The 14,658-nt window shown below is 42.4% G+C and overlaps 1 protein-coding gene and 1 long non-coding RNA gene across 6 annotated transcripts in view; one reads left to right on the forward strand and one right to left on the reverse strand.

Moving 5' to 3' along the window:
- LOC137435102 (uncharacterized) overlaps positions 1 to 10,783 on the forward strand; it is a 37,026-nt gene extending 26,243 nt beyond the window's left edge. The window contains exon 2 of the long non-coding RNA XR_010985999.2: positions 10,687 to 10,783. This is a non-coding gene — a long non-coding RNA (uncharacterized LOC137435102). The remainder of the gene's footprint in view (positions 1 to 10,686) is intronic.
- TIMELESS (timeless circadian regulator) overlaps positions 1 to 14,658 on the reverse strand; it is a 120,752-nt gene that overhangs the window by 15,885 nt on the left and 90,209 nt on the right. For all 5 annotated transcript variants that reach the window (XM_078785145.1, XM_078785146.1, XM_068128690.2 and 2 more), the window contains exons 24-28: positions 13,391 to 13,661; positions 11,284 to 11,352; positions 11,066 to 11,184; positions 10,525 to 10,798; positions 1,596 to 1,662 (exon numbers count right to left, since the gene is read on the reverse strand). In XM_078785145.1, coding sequence (XP_078641271.1) covers positions 1,596 to 1,662; positions 10,525 to 10,798; positions 11,066 to 11,184; positions 11,284 to 11,352; positions 13,391 to 13,661 — 800 coding nt within the window. The remainder of the gene's footprint in view (positions 1 to 1,595; positions 1,663 to 10,524; positions 10,799 to 11,065; positions 11,185 to 11,283; positions 11,353 to 13,390; positions 13,662 to 14,658) is intronic.

Below are 14,658 nucleotides of genomic sequence, written 5' to 3' on the forward strand. Positions count from 1 at the left end.
CTTTGTCCCACAATGGGCAGATGCCCTTGTTCACTATCCTAAAAATAAACAAGTTTGATTTAAATCCCTTCAGCTGTTTTCAAGTATCACATTTTCACCAGCCATGACAGGTTTCACATCGATCGGTGAAGTGGCTTCAAAGGGATTTTTTTTTTTTAATATCAGTTTTCAAGCTAATATGGCTGCCATATCATGTGATATATGACCTTAAAATGTACACTCTGCATATGTATGGGTAGGGATCACGTGTGTGAAGTTTTGTGTTGATCGGATAAGGTTCATTTTTCTCTCCAATATGGCTGCCAAACCACGTGACCTACGACATCATCATTTTATATGGTGTTAGATGTTATTTGTAAAATTTCGCATCGATAGGGTTTCAGAGATATAATTATTTAATATTTTCCTTCAATCCAATATGTTTTCGTGATCATCTTTCAATCGCCATGCCTAGTCAATGACATGTAAAGTTTCGAATTAATTGATTTGGTGCTTTAGGAGAAGATGTTTTTTTAAAGGTTTGAGGTTAAATCCAATATGGCTGCCAAACCATGTGACCTATGATGTCATACATTTCATATTTCAATACAAATGGGTCATAGATTATGTGCATGCAATTTCAGATTTTTAGGATAAGAAATTCTATTAAAACATTTTGGCTGGTATTCCACTTCACCTCTGATGTCATCATTATCATGCTTTTGCTCCCCATTGGGAGTACTCGACAATGTGGCAAGTTTCAAATTTTTTCATTCAGCGGTTTCCGACAATGTTTTTTAATTATATGCGTTTAATCCAAGATGGCTGCTATACCACGTGACCTACGACGTCACAATTATCATAAAAAACATTCTGCATGGGTTTATGGCTGAAAGTTTTGTCTCTGAAAAAGTTTTCTCCTACCCTGAAAGTTTTGTCTCAATTGGACATGTTGCTGAGAAAAACGAGGTTTAGCCTGTAAGGATGGACGGACGGACAACCCGAAAACATAATGCCTCCGGCCACCTTCGGGAGCGGAAGCATAAAAAAAAGAGAAGGAATTTACAATGTATTGATTCAAGGCCAATCTATAACAAATTGTGGACACGTTACTGATCCAGCAAGGTATTCATTCACTTCATGTGTGCACTGGGATGTCATTATTATAGTCGGCATCGCATCGGCCGATTTTTATTTATTTTTTTTAGATTTTTTCTTTTTACAATTGGTGATTGGTTATAGTCAAATGCACAGCAGTTATCGAAGCGTGTGCATCATTCTACAAAATAATGTGAGAATAAAATATTATGGCTGAAATTTCCATACACGTGCATGGAATAACCACAACAGGAAAAGTGGGGTAGTACTAAAAACAAGCCGGCACCCAGAGTATTTTGGCGCCACCCTTAGGAACAGGCCTACAATGGCTTGCTGGGCATACAATAGTTATGCATTCACATCACCCTCAGCCTGTGAGGATGTATAAACAGTCAGTTTTTCTCATGGCTTAGAACACTCATTGTTTCAGCCCTTGGAACGATGTACTTGACAGTGGGGACGAGGCAATAACTGAGTGCAAAGGTCAAGGTAAAATGGAACAAGACATCAATGCCTACCTATCAGAGGATGCAAATGCATGCACTCTCCTTTTGGGATGCCTATCATTCTTCTCAGACTCCACATCTGCAGGAAAAAAAAAAACTTGGGGTTTAGAAAAATAGATTTGATTTTTTTTTTTTCAAAAAAAAACTGCTATGCAAACATTTTAGACATTTTGCATTTTTCCACTGATGCATAAGGAAAGTACAGCTTTGTATTCAATGCAAATACACCTTAATGAAAAAGAAAACCTTATTCAAACTAGGAAGGCACTCAGTATAGTGCATACTTCCATCAGACTGAACAGTGTACATTTTGTATCCCACTGATGGGCCGGATCTGCATCTGATTAGATTCTCATTGAGCATTTTATTACTTCTGTTACCTAAGGTGGGCGGAGGTTATGGCCCGGTTTCATGAAGCATCCTTAAGGAAAAAATTGAGGATTTCCTTTACTTTTCCCTTAAAGACATTATTAAGTTGAGGGTGGTTGCATATACAAGCAAGAAAGAGCAATCGGAGATTGCAGACCCTCGCCCGGATGTGTTTTCAGTGGTTTTTAAGGCTTTTGTGTTAAAAGCAAATATGGTGGCCGAACCACGTGACCGATGACGTCATCATTTTTTTTTTTCTCCACCAATTTATCCCTAGATGATGCTCAAGAAATTTCATCTTGATCGGATGAAGTTTTGTACTTGTCGAATTATGATGTCATAATGGAAGCACCGATGACATCATTAGCATATTTTATTCCCCCATGGAGAGTTCTTTACAATGAGCCATGTCTCAATTTTTTTCCATGCAGCACTTTCAGAGATATAGAGGTGGAAAGTTTTTCGGTTTTTCCAAGATGGCGGCAGAACCACGTGAACTATGACATCATAAAAAAATATTCTCCACTAGTTTATCCCTAGATGACGCTCAAGAAATTTCATCTTGATCGGATGAAGTTTTGTACTTGTCGAATTATGACGTCATAATGGAGGCACCTATGACATCATCATCAACATATTTTATTCCCCATGGAGAGTTCTCTACAATGAGCCATGTCTCAATTTTTTCTATGCAGCGCTTTCGGAGATAGAGGTGCAAAGTTTTTCGTTTTTTCCAAGATGGCGGCCATATTACGTGACGCATGACGTCCTAATTACAATTTAAAATTTTCTACCCGTGGAGCTGCACCTATGGTGAAATTTTCCTGTCAATCGGACCAACGGTTGCAGAGAAAATCATACTTATTCTGTGCGGACAAACAGACAGACAGACAAACAAACAAACGGACTCAAATGCAATACCCTCTCCTCAGGCGAGGGTAATAATCCTCAAGTCTTTCCTTAAATCCTTCCTTAAAGTTAAGGGAGCATCTCTCCATCCTTAAACACAAACCTTTGAATTTCCAAATGGCACTCTTCATGGAAATTAGTCACGTCGAGGACAGTTATCACAATTTTCACTCTTTCATGACATCCAGAATATTTTGCTGGTAGTTTCACACTCGTATTTCACTTTTATAATTTCACACTTTCACCATTCTTGGAAAGTACCAAATTTTGCTGCACACATGACCGCATTTACCATAAAATGCACAATGAGAATTGAATGAATTTTGTACAAGAATCATTTTATTCCTCCTTCATCCGCAAGCAGGTATTCCCCATTCATCATATAACAAGTGTGTATGTAGCAATATAACAAGCGTCATTTAAAATCACGTGTTCATTACTTGTTCTTGCTTTTGGAAATGCGTCATATCTCAAACCTGATTGGTTGCCTGGCATAGCAACGACTCCTAAGCATTTCCTTGATCTTAAGGAATTCCTTAGAATTGTTTAGGCAGCAGCCCTTAAGGAAATCCTTAGCTGAGAGGAAAAACATCTACCTTAAGAGAAATCTTTCCTTAACCCACAACGGGCCACGATCATCGACGATACGTGTATACAAATGAGTTTAAACCGAGGTGAACCCAAACCGAGATGAAAAAAACCCAAACAACGAACCATGAAGTTTCTTACAATGTATAATACCCGGGTAACTTATGAAAGCTTGCTTCTAATTGGTGGAGAAAGGCCGATGAGAGGGATGGGGTGGGAGTGGGGGATGGAAGGGGAGGCGGGGGGTAGGGGGGGGAATGGGTAATGGGTATGCTCCCTTAACTTTAACGATTTAAGGGCAAAGCTTACGGATATTCATAATCGGCAACCATCCTCAACTTAAGGATGTCCTTAATAGTGCAGCGGCATAGCAAAAATTTAAGAAGAATTGTGCATTTTGTGATGGAAGCACCAAATTTGGCACAATGATAGAATGTTATATTTAGAACATTTTCAGATATGGAACCACTTTGAAATTCACCCAAGGTCGCCGCCATATTGGATTTCAAAATGGCGGCTTTAAAAATCTGTAACCCTTAGGGGGGGGTGGCGGAAACAAATCCTACAGGCACAATTATTGCCCCATTCACCCTATATCTTTTCTAACATCAGTAGACACATTACAGCGGCGATTCTGAGCTCAAGGGAACATCTAGGGGTCTGGGGAGTGAAAAATTTGAAAATTTCGGCCCAAAATACCCCTAAAAGAGGTCATTTGGTGTCAAATTTCAGGGGGGGTCGTGTATTGTCCTGTAGATAAAACATGCTGGTCCGTTGATTAACCCCTAATTAAACGACTTTTTTGTTTGTTTGCTCCATCCAGGTTTCAATCATGTCGAAGCAGTTCAAGTTAGTTCATGTTACCAAGCATGTAACTTCAACGCCAAAGACGCCACTGGACTGGGAACTCTGTGTTCTGTGTCAAGTTGATATAGGAGAGTCCCTACAGTGTCCTGCTGTCACGAAAAGAACTGATGCAGGTGCTGGATACAAGACACTTGAAGACAATCTATCAGCATTCAATAAACTAGGCAAGCTGCCACAAGACGTGGACTTGCAACGACTGGATGAAGGCCAAGGGATAGCTGCCACTCTAGCTGCCCACCAAGCCAAGTGGCACAAGTCATGCAGGGTGAAATATAACACTACCAAGCTACAGCGGGTACAGAAGAGAAGTCATTCAGAGGGAAGCCCTATCCCCAGTACAATCACAGATAAGTACAAGCTTACTAGGTCTCAGGCAGCTTGTGTTGATAGCATATGCGACAATTTGTGCTTCTTCTGCCAGCAAGAGCTTGGTTTGGAGTTTCATCAAGCAGCGACATTGGAACTAGATAAACACGTTCGCAAGGCTGCAGAGTTTCTTCAGGATACCACTTTGTTAGCCCAACTGAGTGCTGGGGACATGGTCGCAAGAGAGGCCAAGTACCATAAGAAATGTTTGACATCCCTATACAACCGCGTGAGGGCAGCAAAAAAGCTTGCTGAGCAAAGCCAGAGCACGGTAGATGTCATTTCAGCAATAGTCCTTGCTGAACTGGTAACGTACATAGAGGAAACTGCTAAAGAAGAAGACACTGCTCCTGTATTCAAGATGGCAGACCTCACCAAGCTCTACACAATGAGAATGGAACAGTTCGGAGTTGTTCTGGAAACACGAGTCCATACAACCAGACTCAAGGAGCGTATCCTGGCACACTTCCCTGATCTGCAGGAGCACAGGCAGGGAAGAGATGTCCTGCTGGTGTTTCAGGAAGACATTGGCAGTGCATTAGCCAAGGCATGTCAACATGATATTGACAGTGATGTTGTGCACCTGGCACGAGCTGCAGGGATTATAAGGAAGGATATGTTCCAGTCATCTCAGCCTTTCAATGGGTCCTTCTCAAACAAATGTCAAGAAGAGTTTGTGCCACAACTGCTGCTGACAATGGTCTCCATGATTTTAGAGGGCGCAGGCATCAAAGATCAGGCATGTCAGTGATCGGCATCGGCGTCTGTGACAATAGCTCAACTTCTCAAATACAACAGCATGAGAGGAGAGGTGCAGGCACAGACGTACGACACAGCATTAGTCAAGAGACTCCTTTGCCAATATATCTTGGCTTGATGCTTCATGCCCATACGAGAAAGAGGGAACTGGTTGACACATTATCTGGACTAGGGATCAGCATTGCCTATGATAGAGTGCTACGGATCTCTGCAGAGCTGGGGAACGGGGTCTGTCAGCGCTTTCGGGCGGAGAAGGTGGTCTGTCCCCCAAAGCTCCGCGGTGGAGTGTTCACCACATCAGCTGTGGATAATATAGACCACAATCCCAGTTCCACGACAGCACACGACTCCTTCCACGGAACTGGTATTTCATTGATACAACATCCAGACTATGACAATCAAGGCACAGACCGAGGTATTGTCATCATCGGGGGTGTCTCAAATGTCAAGACTGTGGAGGACCTTCCACGGTATTACACAGATGTACAACCAGTTAGTTCACTTGCCAAAAGCCACCCTGTACCAGCTGGAACCCAGGCGTCGCTGCAGAGGAATCCTGCACAAGCTGAACTGGATAAAGAGAAGAGGTGGCTCCAGACTGTGAAGGATGCATGTGACAGTGGTGACACACAGAATCCAGGAAACATTTCTTGGGCTGCACATCACGCAGAGAACCAATCGGCCAAGGATACTAGTATCACAGTCACACCCACTGCCTTGCTTCCCCTCTTCCATGACCAAGCCCACTCAGTGGCAATGATCTGCCATGCCATGGATGTCGTGAAAGCAGCGATCAATGAGCTAAACCCTGGACAGATACCCGTCGTCACACTGGACCAACCACTTTATGCGATCGCCAAGCAGGTGCAATGGAACTGGCCAGACACACATGGTGAAGATCTCTTTGTGGTCATGCTGGGTGGTCTACACACAGAGATGGCAGCTTTGAAGACAGCAGGAGACTGGCTGCAAGACAGCGGTTGGACACAGGCATTGGTTCAGGCAGAGATAGCTGTGAAAACGTACATAGAGGACAGCTGCTATGAAATCTGGACACCGCAGAGTACTCATCCGCACCGTGGACACAGATGTGGTGGTTCTCGCTGTGTGGATGGCCCAGGAGCTTAATGAGGTAGTGGACGAACTCTGGTTAGCGTTTGGAACCGGAAAGAACTTCTGCTACATAGCAGCACACGAGCTGTCTGCTACCCTGGGACCAGACAAAGCCAAGGCACTGCCAATCTTCCATGCAATGACAGGGTGTGATACCGTCTCGAGCTTTGCAGGTCGTGGCAAGAAAACAGCATGGGCAGTATGGGAAACTTTTCCAGAAGTGACCAATGCATTCCTGGACCTGGCATCTGCACCAAGTGAGATCTCTGAGGATACACTGGCAACCCTGGAGAGATACGTAGTGCTTCTGTACGACCGCACATGCACATGTTCTGAGGTGAATCTGGCAAGAAAGAAACTCTTTGCAAAGAAATCTCGATCCATTGAAGCAATACCTCCAACACAGGCCGCCCTAGTACAACACGTGAAGAGAGCAACTTACCAGGGTGGACATTGTTGGGGACAGTCTCTTGTCCCACACTGCTATCTCCCATCACCATGCGACTGGGGGTGGGTGGACAATGACGGACAGTTCGATCCTCTGTGGACAACACTACCAGAAGCTGCCAAATCCTGCTATGAACTCATCTGTTGTGGGTGCGAAAAAGGTTGCAGTGGGAGATGCAAGTGCAAGAAAGCGGCTCTGAAATGCACAGCACTGTGTGCCTGTGATGGTGACTGCTCACATTGAGTTGGAACTGTGACACTTGGCATGACTTGATGCAATACGCTCGCTAGTTCTCTTGCTGAACGTGTGTATACAATGTACGTAATATGGGATTATCAGTTGCTTATGTGCATTAAAACATATTTCAATACAACCATTCAATTCATTGACCTCAGAAATGTACATCTAGACACCAGAATCAAGTATCTAGCTGGCATAGAACCAGAGATATCGGTCAGCAGATTTTCGGAAGCCGCCATCTTGGAATCCAATATGGCGTCAGTAAATCAACTTCTAAGTAGAACCATTCAATTCCTTGACCTCAAGTTTGTACATCCAGACACTAAAATCAAGGCTGTAGCTGGTATAGAACCAGAAATATTTGTAATTAAAGATTTTTAAGCCGCCATTTTGAAATCCAATATGGCGGCCACATTGGGGTGAATTCCAAAGTGGTTCCATATCTGAAAATGTTCTCCATATAATTTTCTATCATTCTGCCAAATTTGGTGCTTCCATCACAAAATGCACAATTGGTTTGCTATGCCGCTGCACTATAAGGGGAAAGTTAAGGAAATAGTTTTGTAAATCCTCAAATCAGTCCTTATGGATGGTTGATGCAACTGAGCCATTATCTTCAAGTATTGCTCATTCTTGTTCGACAGCATTTTTGGTTTTCAAATTCTGGGTATGGCAAGTACGGATGATGTTTCTCTGTACTTGATGATTGTGCTTCGGATATCACACCTTGAAAATCCAGTGATGCGAGCTATTTCACTCAATGTTTTTTCTTCTTCATGCAGAAACAATTATATGGTGGTCTTTTACTGAAATTTTCTGAGACTGTGCTGAAAAGTAATGCCTCCTATTCGTTTTCTCCAAAACAGGTAAAGATATTCAAATGAAACAGAGCACAGTCTGCACATTAGGTCTTCCTGCCACTGGGTGCGAAGTTTTGTAAATATGATGTTAGATGCCTCGGTGCAATGTTCGTCAAGGTGGTAGAAGGCAGCATGACATTGTCAGTGTGGTTAAAGCAGTGTGCCGTTATTGAGTATCTAATAGCAGAGAACGTGCCTCCTATCGACAGGCAAGGTGGTTCTCCTCCAGCATGCCAATGCACGCCTCACACGAGTGCACGGACAGCTGAAGCAATTGATTGCCTTGGGGTCATTGCCTTACAGCACCAGTCATACACTTGGTTCCGTCAGATTTTCATCTCTTCCCCAAATACAAGGAACATTTTTCTTCCGACGATGACGTCAAGGCCGCTGTGAAGTGTTGGCTAAGTCAGCAGGACTCAGTTCTATTGTGACGGCATCACAAAACTACTCAAACATTGGCAGAAATGTGCGCATCATAGAAGTGATTATGTTGAGAAATAAATTTGCATCATGGTAGAAATTTGCATCCGCCGTCGTGCGAAGTCCTTCCTTGTCAGCTGTGCTCCTCACCACATACAAGGCTTTCATCCACAGCTCAATGGAATACTGTTCTCCCCTCTGGGCGGGTGCTCCTGCCTCACACCTAGCTCGGCTTCACGCTGTTGAAACCAAAGCTTTCAGAATCATTGGAATCTCCCGCGATGAAGCTAACTCCGAGGGCCTTTCACTTACTCACCGCAGGCTGGTTGGTGGTCTTTCTGTCTTCTTCCGACTCTTCTCCGGCCTTACTCCCCCAGCTCTGTCTGTGCTCTGTCCCCCAAATATTCCTACAGGTCGCACAAGATCTGCCTGCAACCCTTTTATGGTTAAACTGCCAAAATCAAGACTCTCTGCTCACCTTCACTCCTTCATTCCTCTTTTCTCCCGCCACTGGAACAAACTCCCTCACTGTCTTCAATCCCACTCCTCCCTCCAGGTCTTTAAAACAGCTGTTCACCACCATCTCTTATCTTCCCCCATCCAAAACCTTGATCTTTTCTACCCCCGCTAATTTCACCCTAGATCCACTTTTTTTGAAATACCAACTTCTTTCCTGGAAGTCCTTGCAGTGTCCTTGTGTTTTATACTTCTCCCACCCCCCCCCCCCCTTGCCACACCGCCTCCCCCCAAGCCCTCTCCCTCTCACAGATCTCCCGATATCCTTGCTCTCAATGTTGTGTTTGTGCTTCCCCTTCTCTCCCCATCTTGTCTACCACTACCCTTATTATACGTTTTTGGTGTCTGTTTGATTTTTTTTTGTGTGATAAATGTTAGCTCTTTCACGAGCCTCGATCCTGTATACAAAAAAATAAAATAATGCAGTTAATTCGAATATCTTTACCAATTTTGGAGAAATAGAATGGGAGACATTACTTTTCAACATGCCCTTTTAGCCATTTTGTTTTAAGCTAACAGTTAAACCTGATAGATCTGTATTCTGCAGTACAAAATGTGGGCTCTTTTAGATTTATGGATGTGTTGAGAGGAACACCTGACAATGAGTCATCAATTCGATTTGATTGGTAAATGGGATGGATAAGCTCTGACAACACTTCATATCAGTTGTTCATGTAGAGTTTACTTCGAGTTGTGATCACAAGTTTTTGAAGATTTTGATCAATGTTGATTAAATAATTGCTAAATGACAAGCTTGTGGTACTGTCACCCAAATTAAGCTGTATTAATAACCGTCAACGTTGTTCATAATATCAAATAAATAGCCCCGAGTGGGCTGACGGGTGGGTCATCTCTTGAGGTTGTAGTTGAGACCTCTGCTGATTTTGGGGAACCATTTTGGGGAACCATTTTGGGGAACCCCCCCCCCCCCCATCCGGGAGCTCCCTGATCCGTAATAGAAATATCAAAGACTGAGCCATCCTGGGGACCATCGAGTAGAAAGGCTGTATCGAGTTTCAGAGCAATTGATTGGTAAATAAGGGACGAGCAAGGATCTGAAGTTTTAGTGGGGGGTAACTCCCCAGCCCCCGCTCCCCTCTACCAGGAGCCCCCATGATCTGAAATCTAAAAATCTAAGCCTGAGCGATTGTGCAGGCTACTTTCTAGTATTCATTTGTGAAGTTTCAGAACAATCAGCTGGGTGATAAGGGAGGAGTAGAAAAAATAGCAAAACGTTAATGGACGGACATACATCCAGACATCACGACCCATCTTCTAAGTTCATCTCTTCGAGAATCGAGATAGGATTGCCTAAAAGCAATAGTGGATGTAAATGTTTGATTCCCATAACATCCATATATTGCTACTCCTGAATGTGTCTCAGACCTTTGCAGAGCAGTGTATTTATTTACCATATTCAAAGACTACAGACTAATTGATATTTAAAAAAAACAATAGCCCAACAAGGATTAAGAGAACATACTTGGTGGTTGCTCATCATCATTCTGTGGGCCCAGCAAGGTTTCGTGGCCGTGCATCATTGTTCTGCCTCCATCAATCTCCACACAATGCTGTTGCCGAGACTTTGTTTCAACAAGATAAGATTCCTTTTCTTCCTGCTGTCTTTCTGGCTTGGCTCCTCCAGGTTCATCACTTGGTTCCTGGACCTCCAGTGGTATCTTGCAATTGGCAAGCTGTTTGGCGACTGCTCGAAGATTCGATACAGATAACTTTTCTGGAATGCGCCAAAAGGATTCCTGCATATTGGCAAAAAGGTAATTTTTTTAAAGGACTTACTGCAGAAATGTAAAGGCATAGTTGACCTTCATTTACGGCTTGAGAAAAATTTTGATAATTGCAAAGTAAATTAAATTTACATATATATATTTTTAGCTCGTGCTTTACTAAACTTTGACTCGACCATTTGTTTTAATGAGATTCTACAGTATTACACAAACAGTAAAAAAAATACAAAAGATTCACCAAAACTCATGGAAGGATCTCCACAAGTTAATCTGCCCTACCTGCACTTCCTCAGGACGACGAAGACCAATCTTACGCAGAAGCTTCTGGAAAACCTTATTTTCCATTGCATCTTCATTTTCCTCACTGAGGGGCACCAAAGGCACTGGATGCCCATAACCTGAAGAGAGAGAAAAGAAATCAGAGAAATACATGGAATTATAAGAGAAGAGGTGTATCAACATATATTTCTCAACACGAGTAAAGGAATAAGACCGACCATCGTCCTCGCGATCATTTGCGGTCCTCTCAAGACACATCTGGAGCCAGGCAAGTGGACCAGAAAGTCCTGCAAGATAGAAAAATAACATACATTTTACTGGTATATTGTTTTCTTTTATAACTCCATGTAAAACTTTAAAAACTTAAATGAGAGATACAGTTAATCAATAATATACTATGTAGTTTTTATACAGTTATTTTAAAAGGAAGAACAGGGTGCAATCCAGTGAAAGAACAGAAGGGCTCAAGAATAATGAGCAGGGTGTAGGGAGAGATATATGAGATCATAGGCTTAGTGATGGAGGAAGGTGGGAGGAGGGAGGGAGGGATCGGATCCACCGGCACGAGCACGAACATGGCTTGGGCACCAAAAAACGTTTTCATGATCCATTTGGTTGTATATAAATTAAAATACAACTGCCCCATGAGAGCACGAGGCTTAACTTTCAGAATTATTACATTTTACATTTTTAACTCCTTGGTGCGTGTCAATGTGTCGTGTCGATGTTTACGAACTCTTTCCAACTGGTTTAACATTTTTTGTAATTACTAATCACCTACACACAGTAAATAATCCTATTTGGGAATCAGTGCAGGCTACTTTGAATCCCATTGAGAATCTGTGGAAAGACTTGAAGATTGCTGTTCATCGACGCTCCCCATCCGACTTGACAGAACTTGAGCAAATGTGCAAGGAAGAATGGGAGAAACTCCCCAAATCCAGATGTGCAAAGCTGATACAGACATACCCAAGAAGACTTGAAGCTGTAATCACTGCCAAAGGCACTTCTATGAAGTATTAACTCAGGGGTTGGAATACTGATATTAATAATAAAAAAAAACACCTTTAGAGGCCATTTTTCCCCGCAAAGCGGGGGTTGGCCTTTTTCGGGCACCGCGGTTGTTGTTGTTTTTTTGGTCCCCTTTTTGAAGCAATGTTTTACGGCCGGATGCCCTTCCTGCCGCCAACCCTTTTTGTCGCCTTTTTACGACAAACAGGGAATTACCAATGAACTGGTACTCAATTAGCCGACCTCGGAAGGATGACAGGCTGAGTCAACCCCCCTGGCGTTAATTCAGCGATCGACCGAGATTCGAACCCAGGATCCTAGGATCCTAAGCTGGCACCCTAGCCGCTAGCCCAACACCAACTTATATAAATTAGATATTTCTGTATTTAATTTTAAATTATTTTGTAAAATTTTCCAAAAAACAAAACAAAAAACATTCCACTTTGACAAAATGTCTCGATCAATGATATTTTTTTTAATGTAAACAATTTTAAATTCAGGCTGTAACACACCAAAATGTGACAAAAGTCAAGGGGTGTGACTACTTTCTGAAGGCACTGCAGGATATTCTAATTTTAACTTTGAACAGTTTCCATGGCTGTGCTGCTGAGCCCGTTGGGGAAGGTTATAGCTCCTTCATACGATCCCCTCACCCCCCCCCCCCCCCCCCCCCACTCTCCCTCATCCAGTGGAAATTTCTGACTATGCCAGTGTCTATGGGTGCTAGTATTGACCACTTGCCCCAGGCGCAACAAATCTGAACTACACCTCTGCATGAGATATACCAGAACTGCACACTCGGTAGAGTGTATACCTCTGCCAGGCTAAACTTCTTGCAATTCGCATCCCAGTGATATGCCGGATCTGCATCCGTACCCTACAGCAAGTACACACCCAACCTGCCCACCAAATTTCGTCCAATTCCATCCATAACCTTTTGACATATCCTGCTCACACACAAACAGTCAGACAGACAGAAAGACACAGGCCGACACACAAACAGGGGTAAAAACATAACCTCAGTCCACCTTAGGTTGTGGAGGTAATCATTAGGAAGCAGTGCAATAATTGTTGGTTGGAAAAGCTAATAAAGGAAGTGGATTATTTGTGGGGGAGAGGAAAAAAATTAAAGGGGAAAAAATGAGAAAATAATAAAAAGGAATAATTCTCATAAAGAGAATGAAGGAACAGAGGGAAAAGTCAAAAAATAATGAGCTTATAAAGCGAGGGGGTGGGTGTTTATCAGAAGCTGTGACCAATAAAGCAGCATTATTAGAATTAAAATAACGGGGTCAAAGGTGAGAGAAAGCATACCTTCATCACGCGCTTGCTGTAGGGCAACTTGAAAATCAACATCCTTTTCCAAAGTCTTTTCATCCCATACTTCCAGCTGATCTCTTGACCTCCTCTTTTTATTTCTGTCTTTGGGAGGTACTTGCTCTTGTACTTCCTCATCATCCTCATCATCCTCATCATCATCATCATCAACATCATCAACATCGCCATCCTCACTGCTGCTCCTGTCATCCAAGTCACTGGCAGTGCGATGGTCATCTCCCACAACATCTTTCACCAGTTTTAGGTTCTACGTGAGACATAATATACTGAATTTCAAAAAGCATATCTTTTTTTAAAAATACAGATTTCAAGGATAAAGTGAGCGTTAAATGAGTGGATGGTGTGGGGCTAACGTATCAACAACGTAAAGAACAGGCAAACAGCGGAGAGAGACAATATCAGTAAGAGGGCTACAAACTGGGGATCAGCATGGAAGATTACACGAGAAAGATGAATTGTGAACAAACAGCTTAAAAAATGGAGGCAAGGGAGAGACTAAAAGGAATGCCCCAAGTGAGCAGCTTGGAAGATGTCAAAATAAAATGTCGTTAAAGCACATGCAACCCGCTGGATCTATTGCAGGAAGTGGTGAATGGAAAGAAGGTATGAAAGCAGGACCAAAACCATCTTACCTGGTGTAGTTCATGTTGCTACAGGTTAAACCAGGTGAACAAAATTCTGGTACAATGTGCATCATTCCACACTGAGACATCATTGGCTTTTACAATGTCTGGCATGTTATAATATCTGGGTTTCACTTGGTCCAAAGTGAGGCTTGGGGGCAATGGAGCGGAGAAGAGGTGAGGCAGTGATTTTATTTTTCCAACCTTTTGTAATTTATTTGTTTTTCCATTTCCAGGAAATTGCTGTGGGGACTTTTGAAGGAAGTGGAAAGTAGTTTATATCCCAGGTTTTAAGCCATCATTCACCAATCCTGGAGAATATTGGAGATATATTAAATTATATACTAATATATTAATATATTAAATAAATAAATAAATAAATAAATAAATAAATAAATAAATAAATAATATATTAAATTATTATATTAATATTAAATGGAGAAGATTGTCATGGGGACCGCAAGGCTAACCCCCGATCTAGCAGGGAAAATGGCCTTAAAATGCATGTTGTTGTTTGTTGTATTCACCAAATTGCCAAAGATTAATAAAAGCCAGTTGAGGTTATTTTCATTGTAAATTCACCAAGAAGCTGGCTGAGGTTATTAAATATCCATGTACTAG

Source organism: Myxine glutinosa, chromosome 1 (assembly GCF_964187855.1).
Source record: "Myxine glutinosa chromosome 1, kmMyxGlut1.1, whole genome shotgun sequence".
Classification (NCBI taxonomy): domain Eukaryota; kingdom Metazoa; phylum Chordata; class Myxini; order Myxiniformes; family Myxinidae; genus Myxine; species Myxine glutinosa.